We start from the raw sequence: 25,190 nt of genomic DNA, 5'->3' as shown, positions 1-25,190 counted from the left end.
CATTACGAACAACACGTCACACTGCCATTGAGATTTATAATTCTATCTACCACCTGATTGTCGTGATCTGTACTTTCATGCCACATGAAATGCCTAACTGTTACTCCTTATAAATGAAAATTATATATTTTAGATTCTGAACGGAGTGATGAATGTATTGATTTTACAATGATGTGTGTGTGTGTTTTTTTTTGTGTCTGTGTACAGCAGAACTAGTCGAACTAATGCTTCAATTTCAAACTTAAGGGGTGGTTTCCGATGGAATAGTGAATATCCTTGGTGTATTATAGAGGTCGAAAGTAGTCATTTTCCAACAGTTTTCAAAAAAAATCGAGAAAAACAAAAAAAAAGTGACATAAAAACGGAAATTTTTACGCAAAACCAGTTTTCGACCAAATCGTTATTTTTATATTTTTATATATAATATTTGTTTTAAAATAGAATATAATATGACAATATTTAAATATATAATATATCCTAGACTGACAAATCATCTCCGTTCAGAATCGTTTTTCGTATACAATGATACCTATCATTGCATTCAAATTTAACATATCCTAGTCAGAGGTCCGACCCACCCCCTAATGTACAGCAGAGCGATACCCACGACTATCGAACGATTGAGAACATTGTACCTTTTTGTCCGAACGCGAACGATTGAGAACACTTGGAAATAACAAAGAACTTACCGCTGACCCAAAAAAAAAAACCCAAAAAAGAATACGATTGAGAACGAATTTACGTGCAACGTTGCCATATCATTAATTATTTATCATTTGACAATTAATATTCTTGAAGAAAATCATATGTAATATAAATATGTTTAAAAATGTAGAATTATAAGGATATGTATCATAATATATGTAAAAAAAAAGTAAAACATGTACAGTATTTTAAAAATATGTATATAAAAAATGTAATGAGTTTATAACAAATGAGTTACCTATAAATTAGTTAAAGCGGGATAGCATAATCCAACATACTCTAGATATTTTAATAAATTATTAGAACTTTTATTTGCTACATACCACATATTATGTTTATTATGAATATTAATTATTTTTTTCTTTCGTTTCATTGGCATTTTTTTACCCTGTTCTATATCGTTGCTATTTTTAACCGACTATAATACGAACACTTCGTTGACGTTTGTGCGACGACTAAAACGCCTATTTAGTCATTTTCTCGTATATCTGGTTTAAAAGTTACAAATAACGTACGGTTAATCCGATAAACGTCCGATAAATATTAAAAATCAACTGTATTAATCGTTCAGCCAAAAAGGTATAACGTTCTTAATCGTTCGATAGCCGATTATCGTGCACAAATTATTGTTCGATTAAATTTGGCAACGCTGAAAAATAATAAAAATATCGAACGTTCTCAATCGTGTTACCAAAAATAATGTTCTCAACCGTAACGTTCTCAATCGTATTTTACCGATACCCACTTACCCGCTTTTTTTTGAGTTGAGGCCACGACTGAAGATAGCATGGTTACATTACGGGTATATTATACATATACTATAACACATTTATGTACCACAAATGTTCCCTCGAAATCACTTGATTTTACAGATCAATTTATTATTATCGATATTTAAATATATCGTTTTTAAAAATTTCGCCAAAAATCAAATCATTTCCGTAATATGAAATATGTACTAATATTTCTATTGACTGAGCAATAAATACTCATATTTTGCTTTAATGCTACATGTTAATGTAATGTGATGTGTTACTGATTTTATTTTAAATTTTTGAACATGTATATCTGTTTTATAGGTCTACATCTTACGACACATTTCAAACTATATTTGGTGTTCCCAAAAAATGAGGAAGAAAAAGGAAAATGCTTTGGGAATAGTCTTAAAAAAACACCTGTGATATTATATAAGTAACAATTTTTGAATAAGAAATCACCTATTGGTCCTATTGGTGACACTTGGCTGGAAATTAACGATATTTAGTGTCTGGATCTCAGTTATTGTTGTCGTTTTTTTTTTTTTTTTTTACAAGTCACGGCGCCAATTCCTTTTTGAACGGGTGTGAAATGATTGGTTCTAAACTTTTTTTGTCGAAACGTCTTTTGGCGAAAACGGGAATCGTACCTTTTTCATTTTTGGTGGAAAAGGCCTTATGTTGGAAACATGTAACCCTCCAAATTGATTATATTCATGAGAGGTGATGTTAGTTCAGTGACCCACACGATACTCGTACAGTGTACAGTATAGCAGCGAGTAGCAGAGAGGTCCTACTTGGTAAACTTTTTTTTTTAATCCTATTTGATTAGCATTAATTATGCTAGTTATAAGTTTCAAATAATTATTGTTTCAGTAAACTACAGCGGAAATTAATTTTACATCAATATTCAATAGTATATTGGTACATTATATATGAGATATTATGTTTATTGGTTCTACATAAAACAAATAATGTGATTGAATACAATTTAACACGGATAACTGTATAATATTAAATGTAAATATTAATTAATAGCTTAATTTATGAACTATGGTTGCTAATTTTATTTTCACACAGAGAATAGACTAGAAAAGAGTTCATAAGTCATAATTCGATGGACGAATAAAATAGGTTTTTAAAAAATCATTGACAAAAAATGTATATTATACATATGTAATGACATAATGCGTTATAAGAATATAAGATATAATTATGTAAATTACAATTAACCAAATTTAGCCTTTAGACGTAAGATGTAACGATAACAGTCTATATTTTTAGGATATTTGCAACAGAGATTCCAGAACTTGCAACACCATGTTTAGCCAGCATCACGTTAGATAATTGTACCTATTTTTTATTACGGCATAGACAATCATAGTTGCAAATAAAGTTAGACAGCGAATAGAACATTTTAAATTCTTCGACGACATCTTGATTTCACATAAACATTAACAATAATCCATTACAGTGAAACCTCTAAATACCGAGTGCTTTCGGTCACTTAAATGTCGTCCGCTATTTAAAGGTGTCCGCTATCAAGAGGGGAAATACAGAGAGAACATATTTTGCCGTTCCCGAAATGCCATTTGTTATTTGGAGTTGTCCACTATTGAGAGATGTCCGTTAAACTGTATATATTTTTACGAAAATAATAAAGAAAATATCAATAACATCTCCATTCTATACATGTAGGTATTACACTGTCATTAAAAAAAAATTACATTTTATTTTGTGTGTTCCGTCTGTATAAATGTATAATAGGATATTATCTTTAGAATACCTATACTTTCATTACAACAGTAAAAGGTGCACATGACATTTATGATCTGATTTTTTTATTTTTTTTTTTACCCATTGTACATTTTACAAAATAATGTTTTATTATTGATCGTGTTGTTTATAATGTTAATAATTCAAAATTGTATAATTCAAATTTACCTAAAGTTTAACTGATAAAATATAGTAGTTATATTAGTATATTCTTTATTTTATTGAATATATAAGAATTCCTTCCAAAGTCCATCCAAATAATGATTATATGATAATATAATGATTTTTGATTGCCATTTTTTTATTTTTTCTTACATGCAATTAAATTATATGTATTACTTTGCATGTTTTATTTAAAATGTCTCTAGATTCAATTTACGTAAATTTCAAAAATACTTGGGGCGCAGTTTACGATATACCTACCTGTTGTGGACGCAATTCGCCAATTTATAAATTAATTAAAATTTCTAATGAATAAAATTATAATAATTTGTATATCATTAAAACATAATCTGATAATATGCAAATCAATATAATATATATATATATATATATATAAGAAGAGCGTATGTCACTGAATAAAAACCATTAGTTATTTTTGTTGTATTCGCTAATGTGTAGATGCTATAAGACGTAAAAGAGTAGTACGTATCAATAAATGATTTTTTAGGTAACAAATGATTTTATTACTGTAATTTCTAGTAGGTAAATTTAATAGTGCGAAAATATATTTTTCTTTTTAATTTGAAATTAAGGTTTATAATTTATTAAGACTAATATTAACAAAGATAGCATAATATATGGTTATTATTATTATTATTTTTTTTTTTATATATAGAACCATAATTTAAAACAGTGAATCACAGTGAATTTAAATTTACATTTTACAATGATTGAAATAATTGTTTATATTATCATTGTTGCTTTTATGGTGATGTGGTGTTATTTCAAATGGCATAACAGACGTTTTGAAAAATTGGCAGCTAGAATGCCGGGACCTTCAGGGTACCCGATAATTGGAGTAGGATATCAGTTTATTGGCTCGTCAGAACGTAAAAAAAAATGATAAAATATTTCTGAAGAAAAATTAAACGTTCTTCTATAATGTATATGTTTTAATATTCTTTAGAGATTATGAGCAAAATAATTGATTATGAGAAAGATTATAATCTTGAGCCATTTAGTGCATGGATTGGACCATATTTTATAGTTGTCATTGTTAAACCAGAAGACCTACAGGTAACTTCACTTTTTAAAATAATTAAGATATAATGCAATTTGGTTTTGAAAAACAGTTAGATATTATTAGAATTTAGTTTATAATGTAATCTCCAAGATAATAATAACGAAGTTTGGCATAATTATATTTTATATTGAAACTATTATATATTCTAGTAAAACTTTTTGTGATTTCACTTTTATAATTATTATAAGCATTGATATGTACGAAACCCAAATTTAAAAATACTTCTCTTAATTACTTGAAAGTATCAAGAAATACATAATTAGTTAGTTTTTTTGATTGTATATTTATTTTGAAAATGGATACCATAAAATTTTTTAGATTATCTTAAATAGTTCAAAGTCTCTTCAGAAAGGCCATTTGTACGAATTTTTCAAGAATATTGCAGGTGAAGGTTTATTTACTGCACCAGGTAAGTTTAATACAACATTTTAAACAATTTGTTCTTCTATAAAGCAAAAATAAATTAATTTTTAATGAAAATTGGGATATCCCGAGTGCATCTCGTTTTTAATTTTTTCTTTTTTTATAATCTGAGTGCGTCCACAGTCTTATCGATGTTTTATTTTGAATGGCCTGAGTGCCTCCTCGAATATTTTCTTTTTCTATATGGGCTGAAATAAGTAGAAGTTCTGAAATAAGAATAAATACTTGTTTAAGTTGTCATCATAAGTACAATTTATCATTTTATACACATCATCCAGATATATAAACATTTAAAAACAAACACCAGTCTAAATAGATATACTAAAAAATAAATAAAAACATTTTTCTTAAATAAATAAACACCCAAATTCAAGGGTGAAAATTAAAAGTTAAAATAAAATATATTATCATAAATAAGAATCACAAAATATTGTTGGAGTATAAGCCAGTTCACCTCCTCGTGATGTGGTAGGTTGATTCTAAATGGACTGGGACACACTAAGGCTATATCAAAAATATGACCTTTTTTGCGGACACACTTGGGAAACTCCCATGAAAACAAGTAAAAGTATTTTCTAGGTATAATATTTTTGAAAACGATTATAGTTGACAAATGGCGGAGACATCGTCGCATGATATCTCCTTTGTTTAATGGCAAACTTTTGGAACAATTTTTCCCAGTATTTATCGAGAAAAACGAAATACTTGTTAAGAGTGTCGCGAAACAATTAAATGAAACACACGCATTCGATCTCTGGGACTATATTGCACCAGCTGCACTTGATACTATTTGTCGTACGTAGATAATATTTTAAACTTTGATATTGGAGTTAATTATCTAGTTGCTAACGGATATTTTATTGTTATTAGAAAACGCCATGGGTTACAATCTTGACACCCAATCAAAAACAAAAGAATGTGAATTTTCCGAAGCAATATTAAAGTAATATATTATTGTGAAAAGTCCTCAGGACTTGAATAATATATCATATTAATAAATTATAATAATATAATAAAAAAATAAAATATAAATATAAATACATATAATATAATATATAACCATAATAATAATAATATCTGCAATGTGTTTACTATAAAACATGATAACCATTCAGTACGATTTTCGATTTCGTATATGCAACTCAAAATAAATTATTTTTTTATAAGTAGCCATACTGAATATTTTATCTTGTAGATAGATCTTACACGTCTATCTTTCGTCGCTTTAATATCGAAACTATAAATCAAGTAAATGTATTTTTAGAGCATCAGATTTAGACGGGATGCGAATTTACAAACCATGGTTATATCCAAATGTCGTGTTTTCAATTTATTTATTACTCACTGGTCAGCAAAGAGTCTTCGAAACAGTGGAAACATTTTCATTACAAGTATGTCACGTATTCATACCTAAAGATTTCAAAAACCACTAAATAATCACTAATGACCGTTTATTAACATGCATGTTTTGCATAACGTAGCGACGAATAACGATGGAATGACTATAATAAATATATATAATGAATTGTGTATTATATTTGGGGCCAAGTAGAAAATTGGTTATCTAAAAATATACCTGGAGTCTAATAGAATTTAGATTTAAGTATAGGTTTTATTAATATTGAATACAAACTTTACGATTGCCGTTTAATTTACACACGATAAATTATTGAACTATTATCTATTAATTACAAACAAATAATTATTATGATTAGACTACAATAAAACACTAATCTGACACTAATGGTCTAGTGGGTACTAATCAGGACGGTGACGTAAAATTTGCGAAAAGTTGTTTGAAGATAACTAAATAACTTGTTTTTACCTAAACATAAGTGTATTTATTATTTTTAGGTAATCAATAAAAAGAAAGAGGAATTTGACCTGAGAAAAAAAGCAATTGATGCTAAAACAAACGTTAACAACAACAATGGTATGTTATTTTTAAATCGTTTATTTAAATCATTATTGTGTTAATATAGCTATTACAAGTTTTATAACACCAGTATTTAATTTATATATTTATTATAAACGTCAGAGTCGTATAGCAAAAAAACAAAAATTCTAACTAATATGTACTCGTATTAATGTTTAGAAAATCAATCAAAACTATTTTTGGACACATTATTTGAACTGAACAATAATGGTGGAAACTTTTCAGATTCTGATATTCGCGACGAGGTTGTAACCATGTTGATAGGGGTTAATATATCTATCATTTTATTTAAATTATACAACTTTCATATGAAATATGTTTTGAATAAAATATATAAACGTAATTACAGGGTAGTGAAACCAGTGCAATTACAGTCTGTTTTTGTCTTTTGATATTAGCCATAGAACAAGAAATCCAAGTAAATATAATATATTATAATAACTAAAATAAAAAATGTCCTAGAAGTTGTTGTGATGCTTATTAAACATTAAATGTTTACATCATACAGACTAATAACACTATACACTAATGTTAAATAAGTACGCAAAAAAATAAATATTTTTTACAGACAGTTTTATGTATTTGGTTTTCATTTAAATGAAAATTTTAAACAATGATCAAAGTTAAAAAATGATCAATAAAAAAAAAATTAATGATACCTATACCAAACTATTTTGTTGATCAATTGAATTTATATTTTAGAATAAAGTATACGACGAAATTTACGATATATTTGGTGAAAGTGACCAAACAATCACTATTGAAGACACTACTAGACTTGTGTATTTAGAACAAGTGATAAAAGAAACTCTTCGGATATACCCTGTAGGGCCAATGTTACTCAGAGAAATTCAAGAAGATCTTAAAATATGTGAGTAAATTTAGGCATGTACTATTTGCAATGAACCTATAAATTAATATTAAATAAACTATGTTTTAGTTTCAAGTGATTATGTACTACCTAAAGGAACAACGTGTGTTATAAGCCCAATAGGAACACATCATAGTCCTGATTTGTACCCAAATCCTTGGACTTTTAACCCTGAAAACTTCAACCCAGAAAATGTCGCTAAACGTCATAGATATAGCTTCATTCCTTTTAGTGGTGGTCCAAGAGGTTGCATAGGTATAAAAATAATTTAAAAAATCATAATTTTGTAATAAAAAATCAATATAATATTGTAATATTATTGTACTTAAATTTAAACCATAGGATCCAAATATGCCATGTTGTCGATGAAAGTTACTGTGTCAACGTTTTTACGAAATTTTAGCGTACATACAGATATCAAATTAACAGACATAAAGTTAAAATTAGGTTTGCTGATGAGAAGTGTTGATGGTTATCCTGTTACGATTCGACCACGAGACAAAAGACCAACATTTGAGCGAAATCAGCGTCCACTAGAATAATGGCCAATTGGTTAATCAGATTAAATTATTTTTTATATGACAGTGTTAGATATCAATATATTAATGTGTGGCTTGGTAAGGCACGGTCGTACGCTCAATCTGCGGAAACGCACTGAGCGTACGTACCGGCCGCAGTTGCTAGCTCCCGGATGGGTGACCACCCGGGATTTTTAGCAACATATCCTTGCCACACTTACACAAACACGTGTTACAACCCTACCCAATTAAAAACCTACAAACAAACATACAAAAATAATCCCTACCGTACCACCCCACACCTAATGGCCTATGTTGCCGCGGGTTCTCCTAACAAAAAAAAAAAAATATATATTAATGTATATCGTAAGTTTTTGAATACAAGACATGATATTTTGTGCTGCTATGTTGAGATTATATATAAGTTTTACTGCTCAGTGCTACAGTATTTTTCTTCACCTCCGTGATAACATAAATACAACTTTTTTTTTAAATTTTTCCAATCAAATTAAAGTTAAATATTGAATATTATAGAAATATCCTATCATTCAATTATTATAAACCATATTCTTGCTTAGGAGTTAAATATGGTGTAAAAAATTACCATTTTATAAACCATTTTCATTTTTGTATATTTATTTTATTTATAATTATTTAAATAACATATTTATCTATTTATAGATAATTATTGTGTTAAGTTATTTCAGTATAGGTATATATTTGATAATAATTAAGTATTTATAATGATCACTTGTAGAGTTTATTGATGGAAATTCAATTTTAGTGGTACCAGACAACTTTCTAAACAAAATATACAGAAATATAAATAATGGAACAGTATTTTTTTTTTTGGAAACACATTTTTTCGAATGCTGAGTTTATTGTAACTGTATTTTTTTAGAAAAATAATTTATCTTAAATTTTTTATTGAACCACTATTTTACCAGATTCTTCCGAAAATGATTTTTATTTAGTGACGTATAACAATCAGATACGAAAGTGACAGGAATTTTAAATTCAGGAAAAGTAGTATCCATAGACAAATGTACCTCATTTTTTATAATTTCTAATTTTAAAACTAACTGAAGTTTAAAAACGGTAGTTTTGTTTTTTAGTTTTTTTTTTTTACATACATTTTGTAGCTCTATGACTTTGATTTTTGTTTCACAAATTTTATTATAATTTGATCGTTTTTCAATATTTGTAGAACACATAATATTTACATTTTTCGGATGTTATTATGCTGATTCCATAATTAATTGCAGTTTTCATGTTATTGCATATGTAATATAAAATGTTTAAGAATACTAAGGTAGTAAGGTGTTTTTATAAATATCACAATAACTCTGTCACCATAAATACATAAATATTCATAGTTATATTCAATTGCACTCTGGGCTAACAAGTGGGAAATAAAAATAATTGAAGAGAAATCAGTCTAGATAAATTTCAGCTCAATGAATGTCTCCAGCTTCAGATCAATAAAAATCCAGTTTCCTTCCAATTCTCAATAAAACATTTAAGTTTAATTTTTGAAATGTTATACTCCCTTGGAGTCACCATTTAAATGTAAACAGCCGACAGACCAATATTATAAAAAACACTACTTAAATCCAAAATGCACCTCCACAACAAATTCCTACTCTATAAAACTATTACAAGACCAATTTGATCTTAATGTATTCAAATTTGGTAGTTTTTTAATCCTTTCAGTCTGTACGGGCTGGGAACAAGACAATATATAATAGTCCGCGACGCCCAGTCACCAAAATATACTTCGTGCGCACTACACACACCGACCCACCCGGTTATATATAGTGTATATAGGTATTGGATATTCGATAGAGGTGGAAGAGTTCGCCAAGCAAGACTATCGAATACTAGTGTGAGGTGGTGTGTGTGTTATCAAATTACGGCCTTTTTTTCCCAACAACTAAATGTGTGATAATATGAATAGTACCTAATAAATAAACAATAATAAAACTCACATAATTGCCGGTGCTCGTGCTCTGCTGTCCAGCTGCTACCTAGCTATAATAATAATATATAACAATAATGACACTAAACAAATATAATAAAAAAAGTAGAGAAACGAATTACAACAAAAATAATAAAAAGTGGCGATTCGAGCACACTCGATATACCTATAATAATACGACGATCCGCGTATGTCAAAATGCAATTATATAATGTTTCACGTCCTTAGTATAATACGATTAATAATATAATAATAATAATAATAATAAAAGCGAATATTCGCGTCGCATACAAAAATTATACAACATCGGCGATTCGCGTCCACAAACTATAATAATACGATTTGGCGATTTGCGCACTCAAAAGAAATAACACTAATATATTATAAGAAAAAAGTGGCGATTCGCGCACACAAATACAATTACACAATATACACGTCGCCAAAGACGAAACGGAACTGCGTGGAAGTTTTTTTGCAACTAAACCGATGTGAATAATGTAATATAATAATATAGGCCGGCAATTAGACGGCGGCTGATAGTGCGTCGGTGCGTATTTTAAACATATTTTATAATAACTCACGGAGACAATATAATAATTAGACAAAAATAAAATATAAAAATAATGGCAGTAATGTGCGCGTGAGTGTGTCAATCGATGGTGGTGTTGGTGATATGAAGGAGACACAGTCCTCATTAGTCTTAGGCTAATAACAGAAACTCTTTGGATTACTACAAGCAAATCATACCACAAAGAATTCCAACTACTCACAGTCTCCAAACATTCCAAAAGATTTCACGTTGAATTGTCGAAACTGTCGAAACATTTGATTCCCCTCACTAAAAAAAACATGTCCACCATTTCTCGTTGAACGTTAAACGTTACACGTTTATGTTCATCGTCATCTTAGACGTAGATGGCCCAGAGGTTTACTCTTAACTTTAATAAAAAAATTAAGAAAGCATTTTATTAAATTATTTCATTATTAAGAGCCGTTAGGGAATAGTTTCTTCAAAAATTATTCATGGGAAAATTGTATGATTTACCATATACCAAATGTGCTAACCGTTTTAGTTAACTGTTGTAACTATCTAGAATATCATCCGTATAATATTATATTTGGGCATAACATTTTGTTTTTTATCACATTGAATAATAATTATAATAAGTAGATACATAAATCACTATAATATCAGGTGTTAACAGGAAAGGATCGGATTAATAATATTACAAGGAACATCATAATATTATCTAATTTTGCATCAGCATAGCTAGTATCATGGTTGTATGCTAATACGATGACGAGCATAATAAATGTACTTGTGGCACAGCCAGCGAGTGATGGATTCAATGTATATAATTATATTTTATAGTGGCACCATTTTACAAACAAACGAACCGTGATTTAAAACGATTCACGATATCTGTTGACTTTATATCAAACTAATTATTAATTAATAAGAAAAAAAAAATACCAAAAATACCTAATCAAAACCCATTGTTATTACACTTAACAGCCAATGCTCTAGGGCTATGTATAAGATACTACTGATACTAGTAATTAATTGTATCTATTATAATAAAATAAAACACTAAAATACAAAATAAATATTTAACATAATATACAAGCAAATAGTTTTAAAATTAACATTAAAACAATTAATTATAATCATTCAATAAAATTTATTTTTACACAAATAAGAAAACAACTTATGCAAAAAACATAAAATATCTGTAGAACAATATGGTGGTACGAAATCAAAACATAAATAACTTATACATGGTTAAAATGTTCAAAATAACAGCATTAATACATTTTAAGCACAATGATACATTTTTAAGACTCAATATTTTTTTCTATTTATATTAGAATTCCAAATGTATACAGAATTATAATAATCTCAACAATTTTCAAATTTTTGTAGTTAGAAAAATTATAAAATATTTAATTTTTAGCTATAAAGATTGAAAATTTAAAACAAGGTTTCTCATAAATAGTTCATATTGTAACCGAAAATATAAAAACTTATTAACTAATTAATTTTTTTAGAAAGTATGAGATCAAAAATGTTTGTATGTAATGATTATTGAATTAAAATTACACAACAGATGTTGTGTTGTATAGTTATGTTTGATAATAAACAAGACATACCTACCTTAATTTTTAACAACTGATTGGTATTTAACAAACAAATATCAGAAAATATACTTAATAATGAAATATAACAAAATTATCATATTTATCATTGATAAATTATCAATAATTGCGCATTATTCTTGATGGTTATAATTTCGTTTACATGTCGGTCTTTTGTCTCGTGGTCGAATCGTAACAGGATAACCGTGTACACTTCTTATCAACAAATCTACTTTTAACTTAATATCTGTTAATTTTATGTCTGTATGTACGCTAAAATATCGTAAAAACGTTGACAGAGTAACTTTCATTGACAACATGGCATATTTGGATCCTGTATGGTTTCAAATTAAATACAATAGTATTAGAATTTATTGGTGGATTATACAACATGATGATTTTTCAAATTATTATTATACCTATGCAACTCCTTGGACCACCACTAAAAGCAATGAAGCTATATTTATGACGTTTAGCGACATTTTCTGGGCTGAAGTTTTCGGGATTAAAAGTCTGAGGATTTGGGTATAAATCAGGACTATGATGTGTTCCTATTGGGCTTATAACACACGTTGTTCCTTTTGGCAGTACATAATCATTTGAAACTAAAATAAAGTAAATTTAAGAATAATGTATACCCAAAAGATAATACGTGCCTAAATTCACTCACATATTTTAAGATCTTCTTGAACTTCTCTCAGTAACATTGGCCCTACAGGGTACATTCGAAGGGTTTCTTTTATTACTTGTTCTAAATACACAAGTTTTTTAGAGTCTTCCATAGTTATAGTTTGTTCACCTTCACCAAATATCTCGTAAATTTCATCATATACTTTATCCTAAAATATAAATAAATTTTACCAACAAAATAGGTAGTAATAAGTACATAATACATTATTTTAATTAAATTTCCATATTTTTTCATGTGTTTAATATAATGTAGTGTAAACAGGTTATTGTAAACATTTAATGTTTAAAACTGTCAAAACTACTTCTAGAATATTCCGTATTTCTGTTATATGCTAGGTATTGTAATATTATATTTTATTATTTATACTTGGATGTCTTGATTCATGGCTAACATCAAAAGACAAAAACATATTGTGATAGCATTGGTTTCACTGCCCTGTAATTATTACATTTAAATATTTTATCCAAAACATAATTAAAATAAGAATATACAAGATGTTTTTTTAAAACAACAGCTATATTTACCGCAATCATCATTGTTATCACCTCATCCCTAATATCGGAGTCTGAAAAGTGTCCACCATTATTGTTCAGTTCAAACAATATGTCCAAAAACAGTTTTGAATATTTTTCTAAACAATAATACATATTATTTAGGCATCTCAAATTTAATTTTATTGAATTTATGTTGATGGTCGTATATCATTGCGCTGAAAAATATTTAGTAAACAGTTCATGGTCCCAAATAACTCACCATCATCGTTTTTGGTTCCGCTTATTTTACCATTAATTGCTATCGATTTCTGGTCAAATTCATCTTTCTTTTCCTTGATTACCTACAAATTTTAATAACAATTATAAACTGTCCATAGCAATGTATATGTTTTTTATAGTTAGGTAACCTGCAAGCTGAAGCAACCCAAGTAATTAGTCTTAGTGTACTCTCAAACAAATCGTCGATGTAGTTATATTGCGTTTATTTCAAGCAAAAAATGATTTATTCACAAACATTAAATAACCATTTACATAGTTTTTAGTTTTTGTACCTATTATATTGTTATTTTTGTTTAATATTCTTTTGTTTCGAATGAATAGTTCCATTTATTGCATTGTATTAAAATACGTTTGGAGACAGGAAATTTAATACGTTTGGAGAATGAACTTTGCTTATTTTTGTTTCAATATTTTAGTTCTTGTGTATACTATTTATACATTGGTCAATATAATGTGGATCATTGTAAAAACAAAACAACCAGCCTCTTTATTAGAAAATACTTATATTTTCGAACTTGACATATAGGTACTATACACAAACAAATCTCTACATTAATGCATTTTTTTAAGTTACCAATTTCCTATTAGGACCTTATCACAAATAATATGTGTCTCACAAAATCTAAAGCTCAAATTCAAATTCATTCAAATCACGAAAATTTGCTAATTGTTCTGTTGTTAAAAATTTATAAAATGTTAAATATTTATAATTAGGGATTGAAAATTATAAATAACGTTTCTCATAAAAATGTTATATAGTAACCTAAAACAATAAGTTAATAGTTGGACAAAAAATGTCATTAAAACAGAAAATGGTTAATAGAAAGTTATCACTAATGAAGAAATTCTAACTTCTTCTTCATATTTTAAAAATACCAATAATAATATTAATATTAATTTGGCGCCTCAAAACAAAATCATTGCACACAGGCAAGAGTACTTAGTTCTGGCACTAATTATTCTTAGTTTTACAACACACAATGAGCATAAAAATGTATAATGATTCATGAATAATGATGAACGGTCATAGTGAATGTAAATGTTCATTGAAATCCTTAAATCTAGAAGACATACCTTTAAAGGAAATTTTTTCGCTGTTTCGAAGAACTTTTCCTGTCCAGTGAGTTTTAAATTCATTGTAAACACAACATCTGGGTATAACCATGGCTTGTAAATTCGCATCGCATCTAACTCTGATCCTCTATACAAACAAATTAATGTGGTAAATGCATTAATAGTTAATTATTTAAGGTATAAACTGAAACATTTTTCAACTCAATTTATTTTATTTTTTGAACTGCATAAAAATGGTATTTAGTATGGTTATCGTGTTTTATAGTAAACAGTACTAAACACTATGTATTAAAATTCAAGTTCTAAGGACTATATGTATACTGCATTTACTTTATAATTGCTTCCCCAAATTCACATTCATTATTGTTTGATTGAGTGTCAAGATTGTATCCCATAGTGGTTTCTAAAAAATATGACTCCATTTATAACTATACTAAAAAATTATCTCAAATCATTAAAGGTAGTAGGTAGATATTATATTTACGACAAATAGTATCAAGAGCAGCTGGTGCAATATAGTCCCAGAGATCAAACGTCTGTGTTTTATTTAATTCCTTAGTAACATTCCTGATAAGAATTTTGTTTTTTTCGTTAAAAACAGGAAAAAATTTTTCTAGAAGTTTGGCATTAAAAGCAGGAGTGATCATGCGTCGGTTTATCCGCCATTTTTCAACTGTAATCATTTTAAATTATATTGAATTGTAATTAAATTACATTAAAAACCTTTTCATATCTAACAATAAGAATTACTTTTATTTATAGTTTGAAGAAATGCAAATAATTTAAACTTTTGAATTCAACTTACCCGGTGCAGTAAACAAACCTTCACCCACGGCATTCTTGAAAAATTCGTACATTCGGTCTTTCTGTAGAGCCTTTGAACTATTAAAAACAATCTGAAAATGAAATTAATAAAATAATAATAACTTTTTTTTTAAGTTTATTATAATATTTAGAAATGAAAAAATTTAGTTAAAATTTAAAATTGTATTTATTAGTCTAAAAATATTCAAAAAGTGTAATTTTGAATACCTATAACTATTAGGCTTATCAAACATTAATGCATAAACTAATCTAATAGTTTAATTTAAATAACATTACACCATTATTTTTTTATATATTAGGTACTTTAAAAAACTAATTACTTGTAAGTCTTCTGGTTTAGCGATGACAACTGCAAAATATGGTCCTAGCCATATTCTAAAAGGCTCTAGATTATATTTTTTCGCATTATCAATTATTTTGCTCATTATTTCTGAATAAATAAAAAAATAAATAAAAATAGTAGAACATTTAATATGTTTCAATGCATTATTATTTTCATTACGTTCTGATGATCCTATAAATTGATATCCTGTTCCTATGATCGGGTACGCTGGGGGTCCTGGCATTCTGACAGCCAATTTTTCAAAGTGTCTGTTTTGCCATTTGTGGTAACACCAAATCACCACAAGAACAACAATAATCATGTAGACAATTAATTCAATCATTATCAATTTTAATTTTATATCCGTCGATTGACTGTTTTCAAATACGATTCTATTATAAAAACATACAACACAATATTACAATATCCACGTCAATATATCAATCTAGTCTTAATTACAAAAATTTAATTTAAATTATACATGAAATTATTGGTTATCAATGATTATATAAGTATTATTTTTCAATACTTGTATCCGCTAGATTTTTGTTGCCATTCATTTATTGCAATAACCAGTTATTTTCAATAATATATTTGAGAGGGGAGGGGGGGTGTTAAATTTTTAAAAATCCTAAGATAAATCTATGTTTTTCGACTTACTTTAAAATGCAGCGATACTCCACACAAAAATAACGCAACTGCCTTTATCAATCAATATTATCAGAAAATCCGTAATAATATATTGAGTAACTTTTTGTTTTTTGTTCTCTGTGGGGTGGAAAATTGTACATTATCCTAGCGGTTTGTTATTCGAAATATGTTGGTGTTTTGTTTTTTAGTCGAAATCTAATCTCAAAAAGATAATTTTGAAACTTCTTATCAATAAACCAAAATTTAACTTAAGTTTGTAAAGTTCATACCTGTATGTGCGATAAAATGTCGAAAAGATGTTGAATCTGCAATGACTCCCGTGGACAACAAGGCTTATTTTGATCCTGTCGTTAAAATTGAATTAAATTAATATTGTAATATACCTACATAATAATATTGAAGTTTTATATTTTTATGATCAAACACGATCTGAGTAACATAATCATTAATATAATTTGTATACTCAATTGATATGTAATTTTTAAAATATTATTTATGAAATTATAAATTTAATTAAATGTGAATCTTTTGAGAATATACTTAAAATAATATATTTCATGTTTTCAATTGTGTTCTTTCTCAACGTTCTCACTAAATTAAATTAAAAATAATACATTTAAAACATTTTTACCACAAAAATAAAATAAATTGCAAACATAACGAGCAAACATAATTTGACATTTGTCAGTACGCTAAAATGTCAAGAATGCTGATATTGAGATTTTCGTCAACAACATAAAGTATTTTGATCTAGATGAATAAATTTAAATACAATTGTATTACCACATATTGGAGTTATGAAACTTCAATATAAATAATTAATGAGTCATATATTAATATGAACGTAGTAAATGATCTCATTAATGTATAATATGACTTAATCATTTTGCTCATTCGTATGTAACTATTGTCAATCAAATCGGCATAGTAATTAGATAATACTTTAGACATTTTTATAATAATAAACTTAATTATATATTAAATAATAGTTATGCGTCATATACCCAAAAATTTATACAACTTTAAAATAAAAAAATAATTAAAAAATATAAAATTTGTAACCTAACAGTATAAAATTAATATACTTAATATGATATGAAACCATAATTTTATAAGAATAATTGTCCCCATTGAATAGTAGTTAGGAATGCGTAAATTCCAAAAAAATAAAAACTTTAAAACAAAATTAATACAATTATATAAATAATTCTAATGTGTAAAGGTACCAGCGTATCACATATAATTATAATAATAATCATTAAATATGTGCCTAGGTATGTTATGTTTTAATATTTAGAACTGTGAACTTAAATTATGTGATACATTTTGTAGATATACTAACTTCTACATCTAATATAAATTTAACTAACTATTAATAACTGTCTTTATACCTATAATTGTTTACTCATTTTTCATCGATGGGAATACTCGCAGTTCTAATAACTGCTTGAATTCATTGTATCTATAAAACCTAACAATAAACACTCAAAAACTACTAACACAAAATACACAACACGTATAATTGATAGTCGTACCAATTTAGTTTACTCGTTTTACGAGAAAATATTACCTGTTTCAAATTAGTGATAATTGTAGGGTTCTAAAATTTCATAAAAAACTGCATGAAATATAAATTAAATATTGATTATCACTAATCAGGTATAAAATTAGTTTGACTATCTACTATCTAGTGAAGATTTTATAAAGTATATCAAATCACACAAAATTATATAATATATATATGATAATGATAAAAATTTCAATTTTTAGCAATAAATTTGAATAATAAATAATAGTTTGGTGTATATAGGTATCATTAAAATATCAAATGTTGACAGGATATGATCGGATTAATAATATTCCAAGGACCATATCGTATAATTTATTATTAGCTTTGTTTATCTAGTACTATTGTTCTGTGCTAATACGATGACGGGTAAAATAAATGCGTTTGTGAACTGTGGAACAGCCAACGAGTGATGGACTAATTGCATATTATATTATAATATTCATTGGTGCATTTTCTCGCAAGCAAGTTATCTGTGTTTTAAAGCCATTCGAGATACTTATCGGCTATTGAACTTTTAGCAATGCTAATTAATTAAGGAAAAAGCACGACAAAAAATACCTTCATTGATAGTAAACAGCCTAATATAATATAAAGTAGATATTATAATAAAATATAAAACAAAAAATACAAATTAAACGTTTAACTTCAGTAACTGGTCTCGTCATGTATGCCATCTGCGTGTCATTTCGTTGTTGTGCGTACTTCATGAGTTATGTGAGTCAAACACTTCCGATCTTTTTTTTATAAGTACCAAAATATTCGATTATTCTCAATCTTCAACGAAAAGTTTATTTACTCAGATTGAAACCGTGAATCTCCCGAAATCATCATATTGGTGATATAATTAATTGCTTTTAACTCGGGCGGCTCGTTATCGTTATCGGCAAACTGGTTTATCGATTCAATTACCCAATACCGATACTCGCTATCTCCAAATAACGATGTCCGATTTAAAGTCAATGGGTTATAAATAAAAATAACTTTCGTACTCATGCCCCGATTCATAATAATTCTAATCAGCTTCACAATGCAACTGATGAAATTCTAAAAAAGAAATAGACTATAAGATTAATACGAACAGTGATATCCTAAATCACTACAAGGATTCCCACGACTAGTCATGAACTATATAAATCAAAATAAACGCCTCTCCTCACCGGGACATGGTAATATTATAAGCTGACCGTTTTCGCTCTGGATCGCTTTTCATTTACAACGATTATTGAATTAAAATTATCCAACTGCTTTGTAATTCATTTTTTTAGAAATTATGAAATACAATTTAGTCAAAATTACATATTAAACTAAAAATAACGAAAAGGGTCTTAATATTTTGTTGTAATTTAAAAATAATATTCGTGGATACTTGAAACTTGTAGATTATATTACTATATTGTATATAGTATACCCATAATAGCATTTTCAAATTCGACTTGATACTTATGGCACAGCTGACCAACACCACCATCTCAAATAAAAATTAAACGTTATTTAAAATATTAATAAATAAATTACATATGATATGTAACTAAGAATACAAAATAGAAGTTAAACATAAATAGTGATAAAATTATCAAATGTAATTTTATTATCAATAATAAATTTAAACTACTTTCATACTAATAACTACTAATGTATGACAGTAATTTAATTACTTTAATTACTATTAGATCATTCAATTTACGTCATATAGTATTATTATAAGCTGACAGACAGTCTTCAGTCTGAATATTTTTTTCAAACACAGTGATTATTTAATTAAAATTACATAGCTAACTTTCTAGTTGTTTTTGATAAAAAACAAGAGATGCATTAAAATTTAATAATTGATATATAACTTCAAAAATACTTAAAATATCAGAAAATATACTTAATATTGAAATATAACAAAATAATCATATTTATCAATAATTGTAAATTATTCTTGATGATTATAATTTCGTTTATATGTTGGTCTTTTGTCTCGTGGCCGAATCGTCACGGGATAACCGTGTACACTTCTCATCAACAAATCTAACTTTAGCTTAATGTCTGTTAATTTGATGTCTGTATGTACGCTAAAATTTCGTAAAAACGTTGACAAAGTAACTTTCATGGACAACATGGCATATTTGGATCCTGTATGGTTTCAAATTAAGTACAATAGTATTAGAATATATAGGTGGATTATACAACATGATGATTTTTCAAATTATTATTTTACCTATGCAACTCCTTGGACCACCACTAAAAGCAATGAAGCTATATCTATGACGTTTAGCGACATTTTCTGGGCTAAAGTTTTCGGGATTAAAAGTCTGAGGATTTGGGTATAAATCAGGACTATGATGTGTTCCTATTGGGCTTATAACACACGTTGTTCCTTTTGGCAGTACATAATCATTTGAAACTAAAATAAACAACAAATTTAATAATAATATATAATCAAAAGATAATACATGCTTAAATTCACTCACATATTTTAAGATCTTCTTGAACTTCCCTCAGTAACATTGGCCCTACAGGGTACATTCGAAGGGTTTCTTTTATTACTTGTTCTAAGTACACGAGTTTTTTAGTGTCTTCCATAGTTATAATTTGGCCACCTTCACCAAATACCTCGTAAATTTCATCATATACTTTATCCTAAAATGTAAATAAAATTTACTAACAAAATAGTTAAGTACATAATACATTATTTTAATTAAATTTCCATATTTTTTCATGTGTTTAATATAATGTAGTGTAAACAGGTTATTGTAAACATTTAATGTTTAAAACTGTCAAAACTACTTCAAGAATACTCCGTATTTATGTTATATGCTAGGTATTGTAATATATTTTATTATTTATACTTGGATGTCTTGATTCATGGCTAACATCAAAAGACAAAAACAGATTGTAATAGCATTGGTTTCACTGCCCTGCAATTATTACAATTAAATATTTTATCCAAAACATAATTAAAATAAGAATATATAAGATGTTTTTTTTAAACAACAGCTATTTACCGCAATCATAATTGTTATCACCTCATCCCTAATATCAGAGTCTGAAAAGTGTCCACTACCATTGTTGTTCAGTTCAAACAATATGTCCAAAAACAGTTTTGAATATTTTTCTAAACAATAATACATTTTATTTTGACATGCCAATTTTAATTGTATTGAATTTATGTTAACGGTTGTATACAATTGCATTGGAAAATATTTAGTAAATAATTCACAGTTCCAAATAACTCACCATCGTCATTTTTGGTTACGCCTATTTTACCATTTATTATTCCTTTTGTTCTCTTGTCAAATTCATCTTTCTTTTCCTTGATTACCTACAAATGTTAAATATAATTATGAACTGATCATAACAATATATATGTTTATAACAGTTATGGTTAGGTTAACTGCATCAAGTCGATAAGTGATTGCTTAAAAAATCCAAGGACCTAATCAGTGTACTCTCAAATGAACCATCCACTGTAATTATATTTCCTAACATGATTTCCTAATAAACATTAAATAACCATTTACATAATTTTTAGTTTCGATTAATGCATCATTGTTGTTTATTTTTTATATTCATATGTTTCGAATGTATGGTACTATGTGTATATATTAAAAATGATAAGTCAAAAAATACTTTCAAAAAAAAATAATAATAATGCTTGTCCTAAATAAAAATATGAATAATTGCAGTTAAATAAATATAAAAATTAAATATCATGAAATAATATTCTGAAAATAAAACATGTAAAATCTAAACAAATCATTGCACACAGGCCATGAGTACATAGTTCAGGCACTGGTTCTTAGTTGTAACATCAGACGTTGAGCATAACGGTGTATGATAATGAACAGCTATAGTGACTGTAAATGTTCACTGAAATCCTTAACTATAGAAGACATACTTGTAAAGGAAATTTGTTCACTGTTTCGAAGACCTTTTCCTGTCCAGTGAGTTTTAAATACATTGAAAATACGATATCTGGGTGTAACCATGGTTTGTAAATTCGCATCGCGTCTAACTCTGATACTCTATACAAACAAATTAATGTGGTTAATGCATTAAAATTTTATAATTTATTATTTAAGGTATAAAATGGAACATGGTAATTAAATGTTCAGTATAAATTCATTTTTTTTGTTGAATTGCATATTAAATGGTGTTGAATATGGTTAGGTTATTATTTTATAGTTAACACAATATATTAAGATGAAATTCATGTCCTAAGGACCATAAGTAAAATTACTTTACAGCTGCTTCTCCAAATTCACATTCATTATTGTTTGATTGAGTGTCAAGATTGTATCCCATAGTGGTTTCTAAAAATATGACTCCATTTATAACTATACTAAAAAATTATCTCAAATCATTAAAGGTAGTAGGTAGATATTATATTTACGACAAATAGTATCAAGAGCAGCTGGTGCAATATAGTCCCAGAGATCAAACGTCTGTGTTTTATTTAATTCCTTAGTAACATTCCTGATAAGAATTTTGTTTTTTTCGTTAAAAACAGGAAAAAATTTTTCTAGAAGTTTGGCATTAAAAGCAGGAGTGATCATGCGTCGGTTTATCCGCCATTTTTCAACTGTAATCATTTTAAATTATATTGAATTGTAATTAAATTACATTAAAAACCTTCTCATATCTGATAATAAGAACGACTTTTATTTATAGTTTGAAGAAATGCAAATAATTTAAACTTTTGAATTTAACTTACCGGGTGCAGTAAACAAACCTTCACCCACGATATTCTTCAAAAAATCGTACATATGGTCTTTTTGAAGAGTTTTTGAATTATTAAAGACAATCTGAAAAATGAAAACAATAAAAATAAAAACAACTATTTTTTTTTTTAAATTATTAAATTTTAGAAAAGAATATTTTATCAAAAATGAATCAAACTAATGTTTAGATTTTTTCTTATTATTATTAAAATTCAAAATTGTTTTGATTAAAACTGTAAAAAAATGAAAAGTCAAAAAGTTTAATTTGAACGCTGTAATACTTAAGTATAATTTTCTATATAACGATTAAGCTTACCGAAAATTAATGGTTTAACTAATCTAACAATTTAATTTAAATAGCATTACACCAATATTTCATGTTTATTATTTAAAAAAAGTTATTACTTGTAAGTCTTCTGGTTTAGCGATGACAACTGCAAAATATGGTCCTAACCATGCTCTAAAAGGCTCTAGATTATATATTTTCGAATTATCAATTATTTTGCTCATGATTTCTGAATAACATCAAAAAATAAAAATATGTAAAAAATTTAATATGTTTCAATACATTATTATTTTCATTACGTTCTGATGATCCAATAAATTGATATCCTGTTCCTATGATCGGGTACGCTGGAGGTCCCGGTATTCTAGCTGCCAATTTTTCAAAGTGTCTGCTATTCCATTTAAAGTAACACCACAACACCACAAGAATAACAATATTTAGATACACGATTATTTCAATCATTTTCAATTTAAAATTGAAATCCACTGACTGACTGTATTAAATGACAAATTTAGTATAAAAACATTCAATACATCTATATTATATTGTCTGCGTCAATATATTATATTTAATCTTAATTACAAACATTCAATCCAAATTTAAAACGAAAATTACCTCTTTACGGTTATTATATTAATACTATCAAATTATATTTTTAAGCTATTATTTATTATACTTAGCTAAGTAATAAATTAATCGAATAGTTTTTCGCTACTTTTTATTGTATTTATACACCTACGTTAAATCTACTCAATAACTTAATGCAGTAAAAATAACTAATGATTTTTATTTACTGACATTCCCTTCTTATATGTATCTAGAGGCATTATTTAATCATAATCAAACCGTTACGTTACAATGCATCAATACTTTGTAGTAGGAATTGATATGCATAGAATGTTCAATACATTCATGCATTTGGAATACACTAGTTCCTGATATAGTGACATCAATTACATTTATCATTTATATTGCATTAACATGTTATATCATTCAAATTCAATCCCACTTGGTATAAATTGAAATCCTACTTACCTTGGTATACTATTTAAGTTTGTGCGAACATTCTATGGTGTAATTTCTTACTGTAGTACGAGTATATCCATAATTGTTGTATAAAGGGGGAGGAAAGTAAATTCAAGCCTAGGTAGGCACCTGCACATTAAAAAAAAAAATAATAACAAAATACAGATAATATAACATTTTACTTTCAAAACCGCAAACAATTGAGTCAACAGCGTCATTTGGCGAATGATTATGCTTACTTTAAATTTATCAAGATTATATTTTGACCTGGTTATGATGCAACTCAAAATGTGCAGAACAGCATGTTCGGAATATAAATCACGGACACACTAGCCCACAATAGCTATGACATTATGTTAATGTGTTATTAAATTAATTAAATTAAAATAAAAACGTTTATTTAAATATTTTAAGTGCAATTACTGCAATTGATTATTTCAGAATTTGTTTTATATATACACTATTTATGTAATTATTACATACATTTAGAACTCCAGGCGATCTCCGCGAGTTCTCTCAGTAGGGCTCACTATTTTGAAAAAAAAAATATACATGATGTTTTAGACACAATAATGTCCATAAATATTAAAATTTAACTTTAAATGATTTAAGTAGGGCTTGTTGTTTGTATATAAATCCCCTTAAAAATACCAAAAGATTCCCTTTCAAAAATTCAGTTATGACCTAAAAACTATAAAAAAAAAATACTAAAAAATATATGATTTTAAATAAATTCAAAATACTTAAAAAAAAAAAAAAATATCTATATAGTTCAAAATTATATTTTTATAAAAACATTTGCGAAATATATGACATGTGAAATACACCGGCAGTGATTTCAATGTATACGCAACAGGTCTAAAAGCGTCTGATGACAGCGATGACAATCGGTCACACACACCATCGATCTATTGTAATCATT

The 25,190-nt window shown here is 27.1% G+C and overlaps 3 protein-coding genes across 11 annotated transcripts; 1 reads left to right on the top strand and 2 right to left on the bottom strand.

Moving 5' to 3' along the window:
* The first annotated feature begins 3,832 nt into the window (after positions 1-3,832).
* Positions 3,833-8,667, top strand: LOC107163801 (cytochrome P450 4C1-like). Of its 5 annotated transcripts, none has more exons than XM_015511385.2 (13): positions 3,833-3,906; positions 4,075-4,288; positions 4,366-4,475; positions 4,801-4,891; positions 5,512-5,700; positions 5,776-5,848; positions 6,170-6,296; positions 6,760-6,838; positions 7,001-7,086; positions 7,191-7,259; positions 7,544-7,712; positions 7,782-7,967; positions 8,055-8,667. In XM_015511385.2, the coding sequence occupies exons 2-13, from the start codon at positions 4,126-4,128 to the stop codon at positions 8,252-8,254; spliced, it is 1,542 nt and encodes a 513-aa protein (XP_015366871.2). In that variant the 5' UTR covers positions 3,833-3,906; positions 4,075-4,125; the 3' UTR covers positions 8,255-8,667. The 5 variants fall into 5 exon arrangements, with proteins under 5 accessions (XP_015366871.2, XP_015366869.2, XP_089076565.1 ...); XM_015511383.2 differs by having other exon boundaries at positions 7,001-7,107; XM_089220439.1 differs by having other exon boundaries at positions 3,856-3,941; positions 7,001-7,107.
* Positions 8,668-11,546: 2,879 nt separating this feature from the next.
* LOC107163783 (cytochrome P450 4C1-like) lies at positions 11,547-17,398 on the bottom strand. 4 transcript variants are annotated; one of them, XM_089218308.1, is made up of 15 exons: positions 17,221-17,359; positions 16,950-17,024; positions 16,690-16,875; positions 16,210-16,421; positions 16,028-16,137; positions 15,688-15,778; positions 15,367-15,555; positions 15,213-15,285; positions 14,883-15,009; positions 13,789-13,870; positions 13,560-13,666; positions 13,402-13,470; positions 13,015-13,183; positions 12,764-12,949; positions 11,547-12,678 (listed from the first exon to the last, which is right to left on the bottom strand). In XM_089218308.1, exons 4-15 carry the CDS (start codon positions 16,370-16,372, stop codon positions 12,479-12,481), a joined length of 1,566 nt encoding a protein of 521 aa, XP_089074434.1. In that variant the 5' UTR covers positions 16,373-16,421; positions 16,690-16,875; positions 16,950-17,024; positions 17,221-17,359; the 3' UTR covers positions 11,547-12,478. The 4 variants fall into 4 exon arrangements, with proteins under 4 accessions (XP_089074434.1, XP_089074436.1, XP_089074433.1 ...); XM_089218310.1 differs by having other exon boundaries at positions 17,312-17,330; XM_089218307.1 differs by lacking the exon at positions 16,690-16,875 and having other exon boundaries at positions 17,312-17,398.
* Positions 17,399-20,062: 2,664 nt separating this feature from the next.
* Positions 20,063-24,632, bottom strand: LOC107172338 (cytochrome P450 4C1-like). 2 transcript variants are annotated; one of them, XM_089218306.1, is made up of 13 exons: positions 24,278-24,632; positions 23,542-23,633; positions 23,362-23,471; positions 22,950-23,040; positions 22,629-22,817; positions 22,476-22,548; positions 22,134-22,260; positions 21,473-21,557; positions 21,241-21,350; positions 21,085-21,153; positions 20,707-20,875; positions 20,454-20,639; positions 20,063-20,368 (listed from the first exon to the last, which is right to left on the bottom strand). In XM_089218306.1, exons 3-13 carry the CDS (start codon positions 23,464-23,466, stop codon positions 20,169-20,171), a joined length of 1,404 nt encoding a protein of 467 aa, XP_089074432.1. In that variant the 5' UTR covers positions 23,467-23,471; positions 23,542-23,633; positions 24,278-24,632; the 3' UTR covers positions 20,063-20,168. The 2 variants fall into 2 exon arrangements, with proteins under 2 accessions (XP_089074432.1, XP_089074431.1); XM_089218305.1 differs by lacking the exon at positions 24,278-24,632 and having other exon boundaries at positions 23,542-23,900.
* Positions 24,633-25,190: the final 558 nt, after the last annotated feature.

The sequence above is a fragment of the Diuraphis noxia genome, unplaced genomic scaffold (genome assembly GCF_037042655.1).
Source record: "Diuraphis noxia isolate RWA-SAM2 unplaced genomic scaffold, SU_Dnox_SAM2 contig0002, whole genome shotgun sequence".
NCBI lineage: Eukaryota > Metazoa > Arthropoda > Insecta > Hemiptera > Aphididae > Diuraphis > Diuraphis noxia.
Note: the sequence above shows the minus strand (reverse complement) of the source record. Positions and strands in the feature narration are given on the sequence as shown.